At 47.4% G+C, this 20,446-nt stretch overlaps 1 protein-coding gene and 1 long non-coding RNA gene across 2 annotated transcripts in view; one reads left to right on the top strand and one right to left on the bottom strand.

Annotated features, from left to right (window-relative positions):
- Positions 1-20,446, bottom strand: part of LOC309857724 — a 143,181-nt gene that overhangs the window by 37,181 nt on the left and 85,554 nt on the right. The window lies entirely within an intron of this gene.
- Positions 1,364-20,446, top strand: part of ABCB10 (ATP binding cassette subfamily B member 10) — a 35,976-nt gene continuing 16,893 nt past the window's right edge. Inside the window, exons 1-6 of the mRNA XM_082719820.1 lie at positions 1,364-2,011; positions 12,513-12,713; positions 13,579-13,781; positions 18,093-18,227; positions 19,203-19,349; positions 20,268-20,403. Of these exons, the coding sequence (XP_082575946.1) occupies positions 1,495-2,011; positions 12,513-12,713; positions 13,579-13,781; positions 18,093-18,227; positions 19,203-19,349; positions 20,268-20,403 (1,339 nt within the window). The 5' untranslated portion in view covers positions 1,364-1,494. The remainder of the gene's footprint in view (positions 2,012-12,512; positions 12,714-13,578; positions 13,782-18,092; positions 18,228-19,202; positions 19,350-20,267; positions 20,404-20,446) is intronic.

The raw sequence follows: 20,446 nt of genomic DNA on the forward strand, positions 1-20,446 counted from the left end.
CTATCAGTACTTCGTGTCAAAAGTCCTACACTCCTTGCCTACACAGCCCCAAGTAGGGTGAAGTGAGTGAGTCAGTCTCCTGGGAGTGAAGCTTAATAGAAGACCAAGAAGTCTCAGTAACCAAGATATATAACATTTTAACGCAAAATTTTTTAAAAATGGTAAAGTAGGCCAGCTGCTAACCGCCTATTTCTGTAAATAAGGCTTTCAGGGGTGGGATTAAGAAGGGAAGAGAGAGGCTGAATGGTGCAAGTGCACAAATGCATTTGAAATTTGAAGTTTTGATAAATTTGAAGCTTTGATGTATTGCTTATCATGGATTTTTTTGCATTAATTTTGATTTTTTAAAAAATTAATTTTGACTAAAAATATTGCATTAAAATATTTATCTTGACTATTGAAATGTGATCCCCCCCCCAAATCCACAAATTTTGCAATTGAGCCAAGTGTCCCTCACTAGCCTTACCCTAGTATCGGCCCTATAAAATGACGAGTCAACAAAAACCTATCCACCTTGTTCAACCACGGCTCTTCCACGTGAGAGAACCGGGCTGCTCCCCTCCCGGTCCTCAGCGTGGGGAGGCCGCAGCATGGAGCCTCCCCGCGTCCCGTGGGCTAGGATCCTCTCCTCTGGCTTTCCTTGCACGTGTACTGAAAGGCTACAAAGCGTTTGGATCGGTCTTGCTCTGAACAGCAGAGTGCCTCGACTGCGTCTGCTTTTGCACTTCGGCTCGCGTTAGGCAATGACCTCTTCCTCCGCTCAAAGTTAGCCGGGTCACTGCTCGCCTACGGCGTCCCCCAAACGCCTCCCGCAACCGCGCCGACCCGCAGCGATGTCCTCTCAGTGTTCCGCGTTTCAGTCCGGTGCTCTGGAGTGGGACACAGGGTGACAAGACCAGCGGTCGTCTGGGTCGCCGAGACCGCGGACCCGCCCCAAGCCGGCCGGCCAGCGGCCCGGCAGCCCCATCCTTTTGCCGGTCATCGTGTGATCTCGTCTGTGCGCTCCCGCGAGGGCTCCGGCGTAAGAAACGGCTCGCGCGCTTCCCGGTTTTTACAAGAGGCCGCTGAAAAGCGCGAAAAAGCTCCCCGCGCGATAGTGCGCAGACGCAGCGGCCCCCGGGGCTTTCTTCAGCCCGGGCCTTGGTGGAGCCGGCTGCGCGCCCGGCGCTCACCAGTCCCGTGGGGGCGCTGCGGAGAAAGCGTCCGAGGCGGGCGGGGGCTCCTTGGAGGGGGTGGTGCCGGGCCCGCGTCGCCGGCCTGGGGGGGCGGGGACCTGTGCGGGCGGAGGGCGGCGGAGGGGATGGGTCTGGGGCGGACGCGTCCCCGGGCATGCACGGCGGCCGCGGGCCGGATGAGACGGGTGACGGCGGGTGACAGCGGGCGGGTCGGCGGGCGGCGCCGCGTTCACGCCCTCCGCTCGGCCGGGCCGGGAGGGCCCTCGGACTCGGGACGCGCCGGGCCGGGCGGGCTGAGGCGCGCGGCTCGGACGCGGCCATGCAGGGCCCACTCGCTTGGCCGCTGCGGCTGCTCAGGTGGCGAAGCCCGGCCGCCCACACGTGGACGCTGGGCGCCGGCGGCCCGGGGCCCCGACCTCCGCTGACGGGCCTGTGGCCGGCGCGGCCTTGGGGCGCGGGGCCGGGGCTCCTCCGGGATGCCGGCGCCGCGCGAGGCCCGCGTCGCTGGACTAGCGGCTGCCCGGGCGGGGGTCCCCGCGGCCCCGGCGGTGGAGCAGGCCTTGCGCGGCTCCTGGGGCAGTGGGCGCGGCCCCCCGGCGTCAGCAGGTGCGGGGCCCTTGCGGGGCCCGACGCTCCCCGGCTCCGGCGCGCGGGGCTCCGGGGCGGACCGGCAGTCGCAGCCCGGGGCGGGGGCGAGGCCCGGCAGCCCGGGTCAGCGTTGCCTGCGGCCGCGGCGCCTCCCGGAGACGACTCGCGGCTGCGCCCCGCCGCGGCCAGGCGCTCGGAGGCCCAGAAGCTCTTGGGGCTGGCGTATTCGGAGCGCGGCAGGCTGGCAGGTAGGGCTTTCTCCGTCCGCTCCCCTCGGCCGTCCGCGCACCTTACAGAGCGCGTGTCCCGGGACACAGTGGGGGCGGCAGGGAGACCCCGGGCCCCTTGCGACACAGTGGGGAGGGACGGGCTGGCCCTTCTGTGGGGATCTTTACCAAGAAGTGCTGGACGGAGCGCTCACCTCTCGGTAGCGTTGTCGAACCTTTCAGGTTGGCTGAGAATCTGTTCTCAGTTGTCCTTTATGTTTGTTTTCTTGGCTTGACACACACAGAAAGGCAACAGGATCTCATTACTGGAGTCTTGGGGGCCGGTCTGCTTGGGCATTGCCAGAGTTCTCAGAGTGAGCTGCCCCCCCCTTACATTTGAAAATTTTCTAGCCAAAAATATACCTGTTTTGTATTATGCAGTTACACCACTTCTTATAAACAGTATGTATTAGGCTAAGCGAAATGAGCTAAAGACAAATACCGTATGATTTCACTCATGTGGATTTTAAGGAACAGAACAAATGAACGTAGGGGAAGGGAAGGAAAACAAAATAAGAAAAAGAGAAAGGGAGGCAAACTGTTAGAGACTCTTAACTACAGGGAACAAACAGGTTGCGGGAGAGGAGGTGGACGGGGGATTGGGCAACTGTGTGATGGGCATTAGGGAGGAGGGCACTGGATGTAATGAGCCCTGGGAACTGTGTGCAACTGATGAATCACTTTATTCTACCGCTGAAGCTAATGATACACTGTATGTTAACTAAATTGAATTTAAAAATAAATAACATTATTTGCTTTAGACAAGTTTGTTAAACAGTCAAAAATTTTTTGCTATGTGAAGCGAAACAATGGAAACTTTTCAGTTTGTTTCAAGTGCTTTTTGCCTCCCTGAGTGGTAAGCAGGAAGTTACTACCTCTTCAAAGAAAACCAAACACTGGCATGATGAGCAGTCTGTGTACTCCAGAAAATATGAGAAACTGTAGATCATAACCCAACTAAATCATAATTGAGTAATTTTTAAAAGAAATCAAAATGAGGGGCGCCTGGGTGGCTCAGAGGGTTAAGCCGCTGCCTTTGGCTCAGGTCATGATCTCAGGGTCCTGGGATCCAGCTTGCATCCTGCTGTCTGCTCAGCAGGGAGCCTGCTCCCCCCCCTCTCTCTGAGGGCCCCTCTGCCTACTTGGGATCTCTCTCTCTCTCTCTCTCTCTGTCAAATAAATAAATAAATAAATAAAACAAAATCTTAAGAAATCAAAACAAATGTTTTTAGAACGGTTTTCAGTAGTTCCTCATTTAACCATAATAGGGGAAATGTTTACATGTAAGGGCCTTTTAAGATCTAAAAGTTTTTGAGAGTCCCCTAAATCTTCATTTCTTTAATTAATATTTATTGAGCGCACTCAATGTATGGTAGGCCATGGGATTACATGGCAAGCAGAAAGAAACATGGTTCCTGTTCCCATTACGGCTTCCAGCTTAGTGGGGGAGGAAACATAAGTGAAATAATCCTATGACTAGAGATAAAAGTGCAACCATGATGAGGGCGTGGGAAGAGGGCCTATGAGGTTGTCAGATGCAGCCCTTGAAACAGGTGAGAATCCCACATGCTTTGCTGCAAATCCATTGCTTTTGAAAGAGTTTACTAGAGTCATTTGTGTTGTAGGGTAGATAGAGTAGGAATCTTTTACCTCTGACTGACCTTTGAAGCTTAGGGCGATTCTTGGTATCACAGAGGTCTAAAGAGAATTTATTTCATTGCTCGGTTGGCCGTATGTAGATTTTGATGGAAATAAAGATCTTTTACTTTATTAAAAGAAAATTTTGAGACTAGGTGATCTCACTGGACTGTGAGCTGCTTAAGACAGGCGCTGTGTCTAATTCTGTCTAGTTCTTAGCATGTGTACAGCACAGAGCAGGGGCTCAGAGTGCCTGAGTTGAGGGAGTAAATAATGGTCCCACCAGGCCCAGATTGAGGCCGAAATTTGGAGACCCTGAGTGCTACAGAGTATGTCTGCCATTCCTATATGCAACTCAAAGTGAGCGCAAGGAAAGCCAGTTTTGTTTTGTTTTTAAAGATTTTATTTATTTGAGAGAGCGATCATAAGTAGGCAGAGAGGCAGACAGGGGCGGGGAGGGGGGGGGGAGGAAGTAGGCTCCCTGCTGAGCAGAGAGCAGGAAGCGGGGCTTGATCCCAGGACCCTGAGATCATGACCTGAGCCGGAGGTAGGCACTTAAGCCACTGAGCCACCCTGGCGCCCCCAGGAAAGCCATTTTTGTTTTATTCCTGAACTGTCAGGTGCTGAGAAGGTATTTTAGGTATCAGGCTTTGCTGCTGCCCACACGTGCTCAGCACTATGGGTAGCCCAGCCCTACCTCTCTCGTAACCATCATTCCTGTACCTTCTTTCCATTCCAACATGTCCTACCATGCTAGTATGTTGAGAAGACAGTTTTAAATAAAGCAAGTACCTCCTTTTATTTTGAGAAGAGCGATTTTGATCCTGCCTCATTAAGTAATTGTGAACATGTCATTTGAGAAAGGCCAAGGTTGATACACTAATTTTTTTAAACAGATAATACATACATATTGTATCTTACCTGGAAATCTGATGAAAAACCCTTACTAGGACGTAAGAAGTCCTTAAAAGCCATTATATGTGATATATTGTAGCCAATCTGGATGTTGGTGTTTGTGGGGTTAAAAGGAAGTGGGACGCCATCTTTAATTTGTAACTTACCATCATTAAGAGCAGCCTCAGATGTTGGCACATCTCTTTGAAATTTGGATAAAGAGCTGCGTGTGTGTGTGCGCGTGCGTGCACGCCAAGAAACCAAAAAAAGCCGAACTGAAGTCAAGCAATTCAAGTGTTAATTTGCCAATTTTTAGGAAAACAAATGAAAAAATCCTTTCTCAATGATTCAGCTATACATTTGATAAACAGTATTTTCATCTGTCTTTAGCAATTTGCTGAGTATGCTGCCTGAAGTCCGGGACCAGAAAACTTTGATCTGAAGTAATTTATATCAGAAATTTTAAAATCAGGGTCTACCATTTGAAATGTTTCCAGATGTGTGTGGAGAAGAGTTTTAGCATTATTCCCACCCTCCTCCCAAAGGCACTGCAGTCCTCTCACCGGCCCCATGCTCCCTGTCCCCAAGGCTCACTTGGTATAGGAATTCGCAGCCTCTTCCTATAGCTGCCCACATAGTTGCTCTCCCTTGTCTCTTATCACCGTGGCCAGAGGAGTCTTAAAAGATACAGGAGCTCACAGGGGAGCCCCTGTGGGTGGACTGCTGGGATAAGAAGTAATTTGTCCGAGCCCCTTGCTGCATCTGGCTGATAGAGGGAGGCTGTGGAGGGCTTGGGCCATCCCACTGAATTAGGGGCAGGGAACACTGCATAAATTGATACCAGGAGTGGGCTGTGAGGTTATAATGACAATGCCAACCTGCAGGTACATAGAGGCAGATTGCATTCCCTACACTTCCCAGGCAGATTCCCGGTTACACGGTGCAAACAAGGTACACCTCCACCCCTCCACCTGCACTGTTCAGTTGAGCCTCTGTGGAGAACGGGGGAGGGTGCCTCTCATTTAAAATACTGATAAGGGCTTGTGTGGTTTGAGATTAGGACTGTTCTTAGAACCCGATGGCCACCAGGATTTTGCTGAACTTTTTTGTTGTATTTCTTTTATGAAGGGACCAGAAAGAACAGAGTGACGAAACCACTGAATGCAGAAAGCAAAGAGAGGGTGAGCAGTGCTTAGAGTGGCTATTTCCTCAGGCTCAAGTCAGGACAGACGCTGTACCAAGGACAGTGCTGCCAGCACAGGGGGCCGAGCCTCCAAAACAGACTGCTCTAGAAAGCTGAGGACGTTTGTTTGCCCTGGAAATACCACATTTCAGAGAAAACGTGAACATTCTGTTACTGTGCTATAAAATGTGTTAGAACTGATTGAAGCAGACCCATGCCTATCATATTTTAAAAGAACTCGGTATAAAGAGAAGTAGGGTTCATTATTTTTATGTTGATTACAGGTTGATCAATATTTTGGGTATATTGGATCCAATACACTGTTGAAATTAATCTTACCCACTCTTACTCTTTTAATGTGGCAGCAGATTTGAAAGTACGTAGGTGACCACTGTCTTCTGTCCACCGAACACCGAGTGTTGGAGTCCAAGGCATTCCTCCCACAGTTGCAGATACGGTCCAGATGCTCAGTCTTTACACATGCTGGCCATCTGGAAGATCTTTGTTCTGCAGATTGCTCCATGAGCCTGAGCAGTTTCCTAAACTCTGTTTCCTGCTAGCCTGCCGGCTCCTGACGCCTTCACTTCCTTTCCCATCCAGCTGACATGCCAGGTTTCTTCCCCTCACCCTCTAACCTGCAATATCCTCTCCTCCTTTGTGCCCCATAATACCCATCTTGCATCCACGGAGAGTGTCATAGATGCTTGAGCACTCAACATGTCCAAAAACCAAAGTTGCCTTTCTCCCCAAAGCTGCCTTTTCTGCTCTGTCACTTCTCCCCGAGAGTGGGTTGCTGTGTGAACCCCTTTGCCAAAGCTGGAGACATTCTTGGTGCCTTGGGAAGCTAACAGTAATGAAGATAGTAGCTAATTATTGTTTGCTAGATGTTGGGCTCCGTATCAGATGCCTCAAATATATGTGCTAATTTATTCCTCGTAATGTTTCTGTGAAGGAGGTATAACTTTATTGCCATTTTATAGATGAAGGAACTGAGGCACAGAGAGGTTAAGTGACTCATTGGAGTTCAAACAGCTAGATGGCAGAGCGAAGTCCAATTTAGAACCTGTTCTCCTATCATGCTCCCCAAATCAAGGCAATCCCCAGGTCCTGTAGCACCTAGCTCTTAAAAATATCTCTAGTCCTTGTCACCCTCCCTGTCCTCTCGACCCCTATCCCAGTTCCCACCAGTCCCTCTTGCTTGGGGCAGTGGAATAGCATGTTCTGAGGATTCTCTGTCAGGCAGCCAAGCTGGCCTCCAGCCTGCAGCCAGAGTGGATCATTTAAGATGCAAAGCTGGGGTCACCTAGATGGCTCAGCCGGTTGTGTCTGCCTTCAGCTCAGGTGGTGATCCAGGAGTCCTGAGATTGAGTCCTGTCCCACGCTCCTTGTTCAGCAGCAAGTCTGCTTCCCCTTCCGCCTGCTGCTCCCCCTGCTTGTGCGCTCTTTCTCTGAAAAATAAAATCTTTAAGTAAATAAATGAATGAAATGCAGAGCTGACTGCAGCACTACCCAGTGTAGTGCCCTCTTAGCCTGCCATTCTGCAAATTACCTATTCCATGCTGTGATCTAGAACCCACTACCTCTCCACTTCATTTCTCAGTATTTCTTCCTTTGTACTATGAGGTCCCTGTCCCAACTCTGTCCCATAGCCATTCTGCTTCCTGGCCTGCCCCAACCCCCATGCTTGTTCCCCTTTCTCTGCTTCGAATGTGGTGAGTTGAAGGCTTTATCTCAGTGTGGTTCTGCATTACATGGATTGGGTGACCTTGGGCAAGCTCCCTTACCTCTCTGTGCTTGAGTTTCCTTTGAAATACTGTGGATAAAAGGGGTTTGGGGAGGATTCAAGGAGATAGTGCCTACCACATGCTTCAGACAGTGGCAGGGACTCATTTCTGTGTTTCATCTACAGTCCTGGACCCTGCCTAGTGGTCAGATGACTTGTTAAAAGATGGGTACCGTGTCTCGCAGGAGCTGGCCATGCTGTACAGCTTTTTCCACGCATCCCAGGCCTCTTTTTTTCATGAGCTTAACTCTGCATTTTAAGGTTTCTTTCCCCCTTCTTTTGAAGAGTTTTTCCTTTTACTTTTTGAAGGCCATGGTTCAGGAAAATGAGGATAGCAGAAAGATACCTGAAGAAATCTGTCAAGAGGTACATGACAGTTGCTGGGGTCCCATCAGACAAGGGTAGGAACAAGGAAGAGGCTTAACCACAGAGAAAAGTTGGAGAGGGATTTCAGAAGGGTTGTAGTATAGTCAGTATGTCCAGTTTAGGGAGGGATCTGAATTGATAGTTAGACATTCATTAATGTCTAAGACAGTGGTATGTAGTAAAACCTCCATTAACAAGAATCCATCTAAACAAAAGCTGAGAAAAGTCTTTTACTTTTGTCTACATTCAGTGTGTAGGAAAAGGACACATATGGCAATAAAATAAATGGATAATTTTTTAAAAATTAAAAGGCAAAAGGGGATATCCTGGAATGAGTTTGGATTCAACTAAATTCCTTCCTCTGTAATCATTATTATTACTGTGTAAGAATTAGTGTTCAGAATCAAAATCATAGGGCATTTCATTTACAGGCTACAGATTCTGATTTGGAATCAAAGCCTGAATTAGAGCCCTGGGGGAGGGAGGGAGAAGTGGACTTCACATACATTATACTCTTGGAAGCATTTGCCAGAGTGGAAGAACAGACTGGACAGAGTAGCGACTGATGAAAGACGAAGCAGAAAGCCTTCTCAGCTGGATCCCTTATTCCCCAGGACACCTCCTCCTGGAGCCTGCCTGTTCACCACAGTTGTGTTGAGCAAAATCCCAGGTTAGACGTTGTGCGTACCTGTGGGCTTTCAGTCCCTCTGGGCCCTGTCCTTAGGAGCATGGCATTTTGAAACAAGACCCCAGGTCTTATAGCAAAGTGAAATGGCCCCCGGCCAGGTTCATATTATTAAGTTAAATTGTGGTTATGGAATTTTAAGACAGGCACAGGGACTTTCTGGCTCTCTGCAGAGTCATTTTCATCCGGTTTTTCTGAGGCACCAGATCTTAATGTTTCTATATAGGCAACTGAGGAACTTTGGTCTGATACACTTTTGTGCCTTCTTTGCCAAAGTTCAATTTATTTGTTCATTCATTCATTTAATATTTTTTTTAAAGATTTTATTTATTTATTTGACAGAGAGAAATCACAAGTAGATGGAGAGGCAGGCAGAGCGAGAGGGAAGCAGGCTCTCTGCTGAGCAGAGAGCCCGATGCGGGACTCGATCCCAGGACTCTGAGATCATGACCTGAGCCGAAGGCAGCGGCTTAACCCACTGAGCCACCCAGGCGCCCCATTCATTTAATATTTATTGAACTTCTGCTCTATATCGGGTGGGGATATAGCAGTGAACAAAGCAGACAAAAATCTTTTATGTCCTGGGGCACCTGGCTGGCTCAGTCAGAAGAACGTGTGACTCTTGATCTTGGGATTGTGAGTTTCAGCCCTACAATGGGTGTAGAGTTTACTTAAAAGTAAATTCTTAAAAATCGTTTATGTCCAAATGGACAGATAGATAATAAATACGTGAAACATTTAGAATGCCAGAGTTGTGGTGGGGGGTGGCCTAGGAGAAAAATGAAGAGGGAGTGGGGATAGCCAGTTTTGGGTATCTGTATTTTATTTTATTTTTAAAGATTTTATTTATTTATTTGACAGAGAGGGTGAGAGAACACAAGCAGGGGGAGCAGCAGAGGAAGAGGGAGAAGCAGGTTCCCCGATGCCCCCTGCAGGGCTTGATCCCAGGATCCTGGGATCATGACCTGAGCGGAAGGCAGCCACTTAACGACTAAGCCACCCAGGCACCCTGGGTAACTTTATTTTAAATAAGGTTGTCAGAGTAGGTCTTCTCTAGAAGATGTCAGAAGGCCTCGAGGAAGGAAGAAAGTGATTGTGTGAAATGTTCCTTACTTAAAAGACTTTGCTTTCTCCTAGAGCTCTGCCAATTAAAACTGTTGACACTGAGTTTGCTCTGTACTCTTTTTAAGTATAAAAACTATTTTTTACTTGAAGTATAGTTGGTGTACAATGTTATATTAATTTCAGGTGTATAATATATTGACTGACTAATTCTGTTACTCCGTGCTCGCCGTGATAAGGGTAGTCACCATCTGTCACCAAACAACATTAGTAATGTAGTATTCGCTATGCTCCCTGTGCTGAACTTTGGTCTCTGTGACTTAGAGGATCTGACGTCTTAATCCTTTCTCAATTTCTCACTTTCTCAATTTCTCCCTCCCACTTTCCTTCTGGCAACTCTCAGTTCTTGTATTTAAGAGTCTAAAATGTTTTGTTTATTCATTTGTTTTGTTTTTTATATTCTACATATAAGTGAAATCACATGGTATTTGTCTTTCTTTGACTTATCTCATTTAGCAAAATACCCTCTAGTGGTCCATCTATCTTAGAGCAAATGGCAAGCTTGCCTTCTTTCTTATAGCTAATAGTCCAGTGTGTGTGTGTGTGTGTGTGTGTGTGTGTGTGTGTATACCAGATCATCCAGTCATCTGTGGGTGGACATTTGTATTGCTTCCATATCTTAGTATTGTAAATAATACAGTCTACACTCTTTTTTATTAAGGTCACATAAAAGCAGTATCTTTAACTTCAGTGTTAGCATTAGGCAAAACACAAAGAGAAGCAACTGCTGTTTGCAGGGTGTGAGCGCTCCCATCTCCCAGGGCTCAGTCCACGTCGTATTCATCTAGGAGCCTCACCATTGAATCTGGTGGTGGTGGCACTAGCTGAGTTCCTGGTAGGACCAAACTCAAAAGGGATGCAGTGGCATGTACTCTGCCCCAAACACCCCAATCTTTTTCTTTTTTTAATATTTTATTTATTTATTTTAAGGAGCAGGAGAGAAGCAGAGGGAGAGAAGGACAAAGTAGACTCTTCTCTGAGTGCCAATCCTGATGTGGAGCTCGATCTCACCAACCTGCGGTTGTGACCTGAGCCGAAATCAAGAGTCAGATGCTTAACTGACTGAGCCACCCAGGTGCCCCCAAGCCCAGTCTTTATCTTTTTAAAAAAGATTTATTTATTTAGGGGCACCTGGGTGGCTCAGTGGGTTAAGCCACTGCCTTCCGCTCAGGTCATGATCTCAATGTCCTGGAATCAAGCCCCACATCTGGCTCTCTGCTCAGCGGGGAGCCTGCTTCCTGCCCCCGCCCTCGCCACCCGCCTGCCTCTCTGCCTACTTGTGATCCTCTCTATCAAATAAATAAATTAAATCTTTAGGGGAAAAAAGATTTATTTATTTATTTTACAGAGAGAGACACACACACACAGAGGGAGCACAAGCAGGGGGAGTGGGAGAGGGAGAAGCAGGCTTCCGGCCGAGCAGGGAGCCCAATGCAGGGCTTGATCCCAGGACCCTGGGATCATGACCCTAGCCGAAGCCAGAGGCTTAATGACTGAGCCACCCAGGCACCTGCCCCAACCCCAGTCTTAAGAAGGAACTACTGTTACCTGTTTCTTACTACTCTCTCAGAGATGTGCTGTGTGTATATGAACTTAAGAGCCAGTGAGCAAATGTTAACATTTGTGTCTTAGGCTGTTTTCCCTAACAGGTATATCTTGGTGATGTCGATACCTGGAGAGTTGTCTCATTCTTCTGAATGACCGTGTAATATGCTTAAAATCAATGCTCCTTAATTAACTTGTTCCCCACTGGCAGTTGTTCGTGTACTTTGAGTCTTTTGCTGGTATGAGTAATGCTGTAATGAATATCCTCGAATGTACGTGTTTTGCACACACATATGGGAGTATGTGTATACGTTACAGTCTTAGGGGTGGGATTGCTGGGTCAAAGGGAGTGTACATTCACATTTTAACCAGAATGACATCATCATTCTCCGTGGCAGTTGGACCACTTCGCACAACCACTAACAGTGTAAATGCTTCAACCACAGCTTCACCAACGCAGTGTGTTCTCAAACTCTTTCATCCTTGCCATCTGATAGATGAAAACTGGTATATCTTTGTAGGATAAATTTGCATTCCTCTTGTCATGAATGCACTTACTTGCCTGGGGTATGTGTTGTTCCTGGTTGGGTTTCTTAATATTTTCCTTTCTGTTAAGACTCTATTTCCCTGTTTTTTATATGTGTGAACAATTGTGTTATTATCTGTTTTCATATCATGCTGGTATTCTGGAGTTTACTCTCCAAAGCAATAAGATTAAGGATCATATCATGTGTGTCATGGATGCCAGTTACAGTGTACTATTTCAAAACTTTGTATAGCCTTCAGAAATAGTATATGTAATCAAGAGCTTTGCCAGCATTGTTTGATCTTCAAGCAAAGACACAGTTAGATGCCAGAGAATGACAAAGTATAGCAGGAATGCAGGAAAAATGTCACCTGAGCTGAACACCCAGATCAAGAGGCTGGGAGGGAGGTCAGAACGGATCTTGAGATTTTCATAGTTAGTTCTTGGTTATTCCTGGCAAGGAAGACACGATCAGACAGACCTGCGTAAAGCAAAAGTCATTTAGTCTGGGAACCTGGGTATGATCCATCCCTCCCTACAGTTGCCCTGCTCGTCCCGTCCCTAGAACCTGCTGGATTCTTGCCTTTAGTCAAGGGTCCAGGAACAAAAGGAAGGAAACTCCCAGCTCCCAAGAGTAGCACGTGCTCTGAACAGCGGCTCTGGGAGAGAAGCATAGTGAGGTCGGCCCCCTGCTCCTTGCTGAAGCGCCCACGGACCTGAGAGCTGCTTGTGTTTTTCCAGCTGCAGTTGGGTTTCTGGCTGTGTCCAGTGTCATCACCATGTCCGCTCCCTTCTTCCTGGGGAAGATCATCGATGTCATTTACACAGACCCCACTGTGGACTCCAGCCATAGCCTGACCCACCTCTGCCTGGTACTCAGCGGCGTGTTCCTGTGTGGTGCTGCTGCCAACGCTGTTCGTGTCTACCTCATGCAGACTTCAGGTAAAACAGCCCTTCATCCTGCACGAGTGAGGCCTTCCAGAGGACTCTAGTGTGGTCACGTGGGGTTACCAGGGCTCGAGCTTCCTGGGCCCTGAGCCGTGTGGTCCTCTCTCCCTCCCAGCACGTTCAGTGGTGACGGAGCCCGGTATGCAGCCAGTTGGAGCTACGAATTGTTTTAGGTCACACACTCTCTTCTTGACTCTCCATGTGCATGAAGCAAAATAAGGGAGGTAGCCTGTGTTCTGGGAGGTTTGCAAACGTGGCCCCTGGTCAGGAGGCTGGGGTTCTGCGCCTCCTTCAGGGGCCTGTGCAAACCTCATCTGCTCCGTGTTTGTGCTGCCCTTCAGCAGGCATGGGGGCGATGAGTTTTTACAGCACTTCCATGACGAGGCCTGGCTGCTAACAGGTGGGCGACAGCCATCATAATCATAAAGCCCGGGATGCCCGACTCTAAGTCGCTTCTCATCATCTAGCTAATAAAATACTCTGCAAATAATTAACCCATGCTCACTCTTTGAAAGTTCAGTAGAGAAAAGGATTGCCAACAAGGAGCAAAATTAGTGTGGGTGAAGTTAATGTGCTGCAGCTTATTGGTGAACACTCTTTTTAAACATCTCTCGGAGATACCGTATTTTATCCTCCACATCCACAGTCTGTGTGGGGTTACTAAGAGAGAAATCAGTGCTTGTGACCAGTGCACACCTGCCTGGATGCCAGGGCTCGGGTGAGTCCCTTCCCACTGGGGGGATGCAGGGCCCCAGACATGCCTCAGAGACTGCGGTGCCCAGAAGAGGACCTCAGGGCCAGGCTGCTGCCTGTGAGGGGGCTGCACCCCAGCTGATGCCCTTCCTGTTTGCTTTTGCAGGTCAGCGCATTGTGAATAGGTTGAGAACCTCCTTATTCTCCTCTGTTCTGCGGCAAGAGGTTGCTTTCTTTGACAAGACTCGCACTGGAGAATTGATTAACCGCCTTTCCTCAGACACCGCGCTTCTCGGGCGTTCGGTGACCGAAAACCTCTCAGATGGGCTCAGGGCGGGGGCCCAGGCTTCTGTTGGCATTGGCATGATGGTATGTTGGCCGGCCTGTGTGGTACCTTCCAGTCAGGGCTTTGGCCTGTGCCAGGCCTCTCAGTCATGAGGGGAGCTCAAATTGAGCTCTTCTCATCACCCTGTGAGCCACTTAGCCAAGAGGGCTGGCACAGGGCATCAGGGATGTGGAGGTGGCCTTCCTGTGTGGCCTCCTGCAGCCTTCGTTTCTCCAGGCCTGCCCTGATCTGGGAGTGGACCGTTACCTTTAGAAGAGATTACATGATTGCCTGGGTTTTCTAAAAATGTGTGAAAGAATGTTGCAGAGAAAAGCAACAGGTGGAAGGAATCCTTTGGGTGCCAGGCAGTGGGTTAGAGGGAAGATTGTGAGGGACATTCTCTCCCTGCCCCCAGAAAAGACAGTGTTATCTTGACAAGACCAAGGGATCGTTTCCTCTCTTCTTCATGTAAGGAGGAGGGTGAATTCCATCCTTCTGTGCACAGAAGTAGATCTGTATGGCCCTGAGGTGAGCTCTCTCTACCCCACAACCTCTTTCCTGCCTTAACTGGGTGGCTTGAGCACTGTCCTGTCTGTTTGCCTCCCTTGAAAACAATGTTTCTCTTCAGACCTGTGCTGCTGGCCAGTAGAAATGTCATGCAAGCCACACAGGTAATTGTAAATTTTCTAATAGCCGCATTTTAAAAAGCAAAAAGAAAGATGAGGTGAGATAAACTTCAATAATATATTTTACTTAACCCAATATAAACAAAGTATCAGTTCAACATGTAATTTCTATAAAAATTATTAATCTGATATTTAGTATTATTTTTTTCATGTTAAGATTTGAATATTCAATGTGTCTCTTATACTTATGGAGCATCTCAAGCCAGATACCAAATTTGCATTGGAGATACTACATCTGCATTTAGATTTATAGAATTTGCCATTGAAAAAGCAGATTGATGTACCAGGTTTTCCAGATGTACGTAAAACTTTACCAGTAATTGAACAGAAATAGAATATTCCTTTTTAAAAATTTTTATTTATTTATTTATTTTTAAAAGATTTTTATTTATTTATTTGACAGAGATCACAACTAGGCAGAGAGGCAGACAGAGAGAGAGGAGGAAGCAGGCTCCATGCTGAGCAGAGAGCCCAATGTGGAGCTTGATCCCAGGACTCTGGGATCATAACCTGAGCCGAAGGCAGAGGCTTTAACCCACTGAGCCACCCAGGTGCCCCTTAAGTTTAAACTTTAATTAAAACTAAACAAACTTAATGGGGCACCTGGGTGGCTCAGTGGTTAAAGCCTCTGCCTTCGGCTCAGGTCATGATCTCAGGGTCCTGGGATCAAGCCCCACATTGGGCTCTCTGCTCAGCAGGGAGCCTGCCTCCTCCTCCTCTCTCTCTGCCTGCCTCTCTGCCTACTTGTGATCTGTCTGTCAAATTAAAAAAAACAAAAAACAAAAAAACTAAACAAACTTAAGAATTCAGTTTCTCAGTCACACTAGCTCCATCAGAAGTGCTCAGTAGCCCTGTGATGCTGTCATTTTAAGCAGTGCAGTCCCAGAGCCTAAGAACGAGGACTAATTCACCCCATCTCCCAAGTGGAATAGCATGGACTTATGTCCTCTTTGCTTCCACGTAGCAGTCAATCTAGACCAGAAGGAAGTGTTGCAGGCTGAGCTGGTAAGGTCAGATTATGGAATGGAAAGCTGCTTTGAAATCTGTGTTTTCCCAGCCAAGAGAGAAGCCAAGCTCTGGAAGAGGACCTGTCCTGCAAGAAAGCAGCATTCCTAAATATTGAAAATTCTGGGGCTCGGGAAGAGTGGGGAACCTCTATAACCGTTTCAGACAGTTCAGTGTAAGTCTCATGGCTAATCAGAAGCGGCCTTAGTCTGCTCAGGCTGCCCTAACAAAGTACCACAGAGCTGGCGCTTAACTGACAGATTTATTTCTTCTTTCTTTTTTTTTTTTTTTTAAGGTTTTATTTATTCATTTAATAGAGAGGGAGAGTACAAGCAGGGAGAGCATCAGGCAGAGTGGGAGGGAAAAGCAGGCTCTCCGCTGAGTCAGGAGCCAGACGTGGGACTCGATCCCAGGATACTGGGGTCGCGACCTGAGCCGAAAGCAGCTGCTTAACAAAGTGAGCCACCCAGGCGTCCCCTGACAGATTTATTTCTTACAGTTCTAGAGGTTGGAGTCCAAGGTCAAGGTACTGGCAAGGCTGGTTCATTGTGAGGCCTCTTCTCTTGGCCTGTTAGGTGGCTGCCACCTTGACATGTGCTCACATGGCCTTTCCTCAGTGTTTGGGTGGAGAGGGTAGCTTCTTTGGCATCTCTTCTTTTAAGGACACTGATCCTGAAAAGGCCCCACGCTTGACCTCATTTCACCTTAATTACCTTCTTAGGCGTACCATCTCCAAATACAGCCACACTGGGATCAAGGCTTCCACATATGAATTTTGGGGGGACACAGACATTCAGCCTATACAGGGCCTCATGAGGTGGCGTCACCTGGAACCTGGTCTGTAGCCCTGGCGGAACAAAGGGATTCTTCATTTCTCACAAGCTCCCTGGAGATGACTTAGGATCTGCCTGCTCACAAGAACCTAATAGTGTCTATACCATACTGTAGGTTGAATAGTTTTCATTATGGGATCTTCCTTCTTGCATTAATATGTGAGTTCCTGCTATTCCAACACCCCCTTTTTAGTGACAGGGCACCTTCAGAAAGTTCCTACCAAGCATGGAACCAGATCACAGAGAGGGGGGTGCTTCTGAGATAGTCCCCCCAGGGGTTCTTGTGTAGTTCCTGCCCCACCACAGAGGACACCCCATGTGGATGGTTTTTTTGAGCTGCCTTGTCAGGCCCCAGAACCATCAGGCCTGCCATGATCACGTCACTCCCCCTGCATGTGTCCTGCTGGCAGCCATTATCCTGGGGCCCTGCTGGACTGTATGACTTGCTTGCTCGGAGCCGGGGTGGGTGGTCATTCCACAAACTGAAGGTCCCAAGCTAATTCCTGCTTCAGGGCCTTTGTGCACTTGCTCGTCCAAGACCCTATTACACCTGAAATAGTCCTCTCTGTCCCTCTTTTACCCATTAGCTCTCTGACTCTCCCCTTGGACAAAACTCCGCATGAGTCAGTTATCTAACAGGTGCCTAGAATGGCGTGTGCTACATGTAGGCATTGGGTTAATGAGCTGTCAAACGAGTAAATGAATGAATGATCGGTTGGTCCATCTGTTACTGTGCATTTCAGTGTGCAACTTTTCCTCAGCTTTTTTTTTTTTTTAAGATTTTTAAATTTATTTATTAATTTGACAGAGACATAGTGAGAGAGGGAACACAAGTAGGGGGAATGGGAGAGAGAGAAGTAGGCTCCTGACTGAGCAGGGACCCCGATGCAGGGATCCATCCCAGGACCCTGGGATCATAACCTGAGCCGAAGGCAGACGGCTAAAGACTGAGCTACCCAGGCATCCCCTTTCCTCAGCTTGTTAACAAAGACTTATGCTGATTATTCTATTTTCCATGCAAATGAGATTTGGCAGATTTTAACAACTTGTTGAAAAGATGCTAGTGCCATTTAAAATCTAGTCACCGAATTGCAGGGTTGATAGGATCCACTGTGTTACTTCTATGGAAGTTGATTACTTCCTCTCTGAGCAGCTCCAACTGTTAGAAACTCCTTCTGTCGAGTCCACATCCACCCTGCTGAGACGTTGTTCCTCTGAGCCGTGGAAACAGCTCCAGCTCTCCTTGCACTTGTTAGCTGTAATCCCTGTGGGGAGTCTTCTTCCGTCTCTCATTCCATGTGGGTTTTTGTGTGTCTTGGCCGTCTTGGTCATTTCAGCGAGGCATGTCGCTTGGTCGTTCAGTGCCTTCAAGGGGATCCAAGCTCAAATACAGAATTCCTGGTGGGGCCTGGTCAGCACCAGCATTGTGGGCCTCCTTCCTTGACTCCTGGCCTGTCTGCCCCTCCTCTGTGGTTGAACAGCGTGGTCTACTGTGCAACAGCATCGTATTGGCCATGGTACAGCACTGGGGGGTCACATATTTCCGTCCTTTCTTCAGCAGCTTTGCCTTCTTACCCCTGTGTGGCATTCTGCATTTTCATGGAGTTTTGTGAAGATTGAAGATGTCCGAAAAGTTCCACCCAAACAGGATGTACAATTTTGAGACAGCACCTTCAGCCTTCAAACCTGCCTATTAATTTAAACACACACACACACACACACACACATACACACACACACACACACACACACACTCACTCTCTCTTATGTAGGTAATGAGAATGTCTTGCTACTCTGTGTAATGAACACCTTTGGCTTTTGTTTTTGACAGTTTTTTGTCTCACCTAGTCTGGCCACTTTTGTTTTGAGTGTGGGGCCTCCAGTATCCATCCTTGCTGTGATTTACGGACGTTATCTACGGAAACTAACCAAACTTACGCAGGATTCCCTGGCACAAGCCACTCAGGTAAAGGCTGCTCCCCTGTGTGGTCTCCGCCAGAAGAACTGGCGGGGTATTAGGGGGCACGCCCTCGGAGATGTACTTGGGATTTTCAAAAACCTACTTACTTTTCTTCAGTTAGCCCTCAAGATCCTAGAAATGTCAAATACTCTGCCTTCTAAACTCTAGTACCACCCATACTTTGGAGTGGATCCCATGTGACTGAACACTGTGTGAGCTCCTTAGGTCTTTACCATTTACCAGTTTTTGTAGGATGGAAAAGCTAATTATATTTTGAAAATAGTTTCTGCATGACACTCTGTCCTTCTAATTAACAAGTGAAGCCTTGCAATGGTATCCAATATTGTATTTTTTTTTTAAGATTTTATTTATTTGACAGACAAAGATCACAAGTGGGCAGAGAGGCAGGCAGAGAGAGAGAGAGAGGGAAGCAGGCTCCCTGCCCAACAGAGAGCCTGATGCGAGGCTCGATCCCAGAACCCTGAGATCACGACCCAAGCCGAAGGCAAAGGCCTTAACCCACTGAGCCACCCAGGTGCCCCCAATATTGTATTTTTTAAAAATTAAAAATAATTTACATTTTCATGTTACAAACACTGTGTGTGCTTGTAACTGAAAACCTGAAAATATAAAGAGGGAAAAGAACACATACAACCCTATCTCTCAGAATGAATGTTATTAACATTTTAGAATCTATCCTTTTTATCTTTTTTCTCAGCATAAAAATATATTACAGTGTCTGTTAGTCCTCCTGTTTGTCTGTTTATATATATACGGTATTGGTATGTAGAGATAAATATTTGTTTGCAAAAATGGGGTTGCTCATATACTCTGCTTTGTAACCTGTTTTTGACTTAGTCATGTATCCTAAACAGCTTTCTACTGATAGTGTCTTAAAAATGAGGGTCCTACTTTAACTTGCCTGTAGAAATCTTGAAATGTGACTTTCCTCTCCCTGAAATGTGTTTATTATTCTCCCAGCTAGCTGAGGAACGTATTGGAAATATAAGAACTGTTCGAGCTTTTGGGAAAGAAATGACTGAAATAGAGAAATATGCTGGCAAAATGGACCACGTGATGCAGTTAGCAAGGAAAGAAGCATTTGCTCGGGCTTTCTTCTTTGGAGCAGTAAGTAGATCATTTTGAAAAGAGTGCAAAGGGTGGACGTTATGACTGAAAGACGGTTTTATTCTGTGACTTCGTCATGGATAGAAAATCATTCTCTTCCACTTCAAGACTAGGTGTGAGCCTTCATAAACTATTTCTGTGGAAGAAGAGGAAAACCGCTACATGGAACAAAAGGCAGTGAATGACGAGGCCCAGACAGTGTGGGATCAGGCTTCCCAGTGTGGTCCAGGCCTCCTGCATCTGCTTCACCTGGGAACTGACTGGACATGCAGATTCTTAGCTTCTCTCCAGACCTAGGAACCAGAGGCTCTGGGTTGGGGGCCAGCAGTCTGCTTGAGACAGGCCTCTGGGTCCTTCTGATGCAGGCAGTTTGAGACCCACTGCGGAATAACCAGAGTCACCATGAGGGGAAATCCATAGCGTGTTCAAATTGGGAAGAACTTCAGGTGATTCAGTAATGGTCACGATTTAGGCACACGGAGGAAGGAGAGGCCCAGATAAGGCAGCATTGACCAGAGACCACACACCTGACAACGTTCAAGGCAGATCAGACAGATGGGACTCTGTCTGTTATCCAGCTTTGCTTGGGGTGTCACATTAGAATAGGTAAACACACATATTAGCTGTGTACTTGTCTCCTCCTTATGGAGGGAGTTCTTCATGGTGTTTTTTCCTTTGCAAACTGAATAGATTGAGTAAAACAGGAATCAGATGGGTGTCCTAGGTTCTAGGTTTTCATGTTGATGAGATTGTTTCCTTCAACACTGCAATATTTCAGAAACTCAGATTAAGACTTACTCTTTGGAAAAATCTTGTTGCAATAGTTAAATGCAAAAAGGAAATTATAGGCCGTTTTAATCCTTGTGGAATTTAGGTCTCTGGTTCCCGCTTGACGTCTCTGTTTTCTTCATTTGACAGACAGGGCTCTCCGGGAACCTGATCGTGCTTTCTGTCCTCTACAAAGGAGGGCTGCTGATGGGCAGTGCCCAGATGACCGTGGGTGAACTCTCATCCTTCCTACTGTATGCTTTCTGGGTTGGAGTGAGCATTGGAGGTATATAATCTAAATAGGTTTGGGAATTACAGATTAAAAGTCA

The sequence above is a fragment of the Mustela nivalis genome (genome assembly GCF_964662115.1).
Source record: "Mustela nivalis genome assembly, chromosome: 2".
NCBI lineage: Eukaryota > Metazoa > Chordata > Mammalia > Carnivora > Mustelidae > Mustela > Mustela nivalis.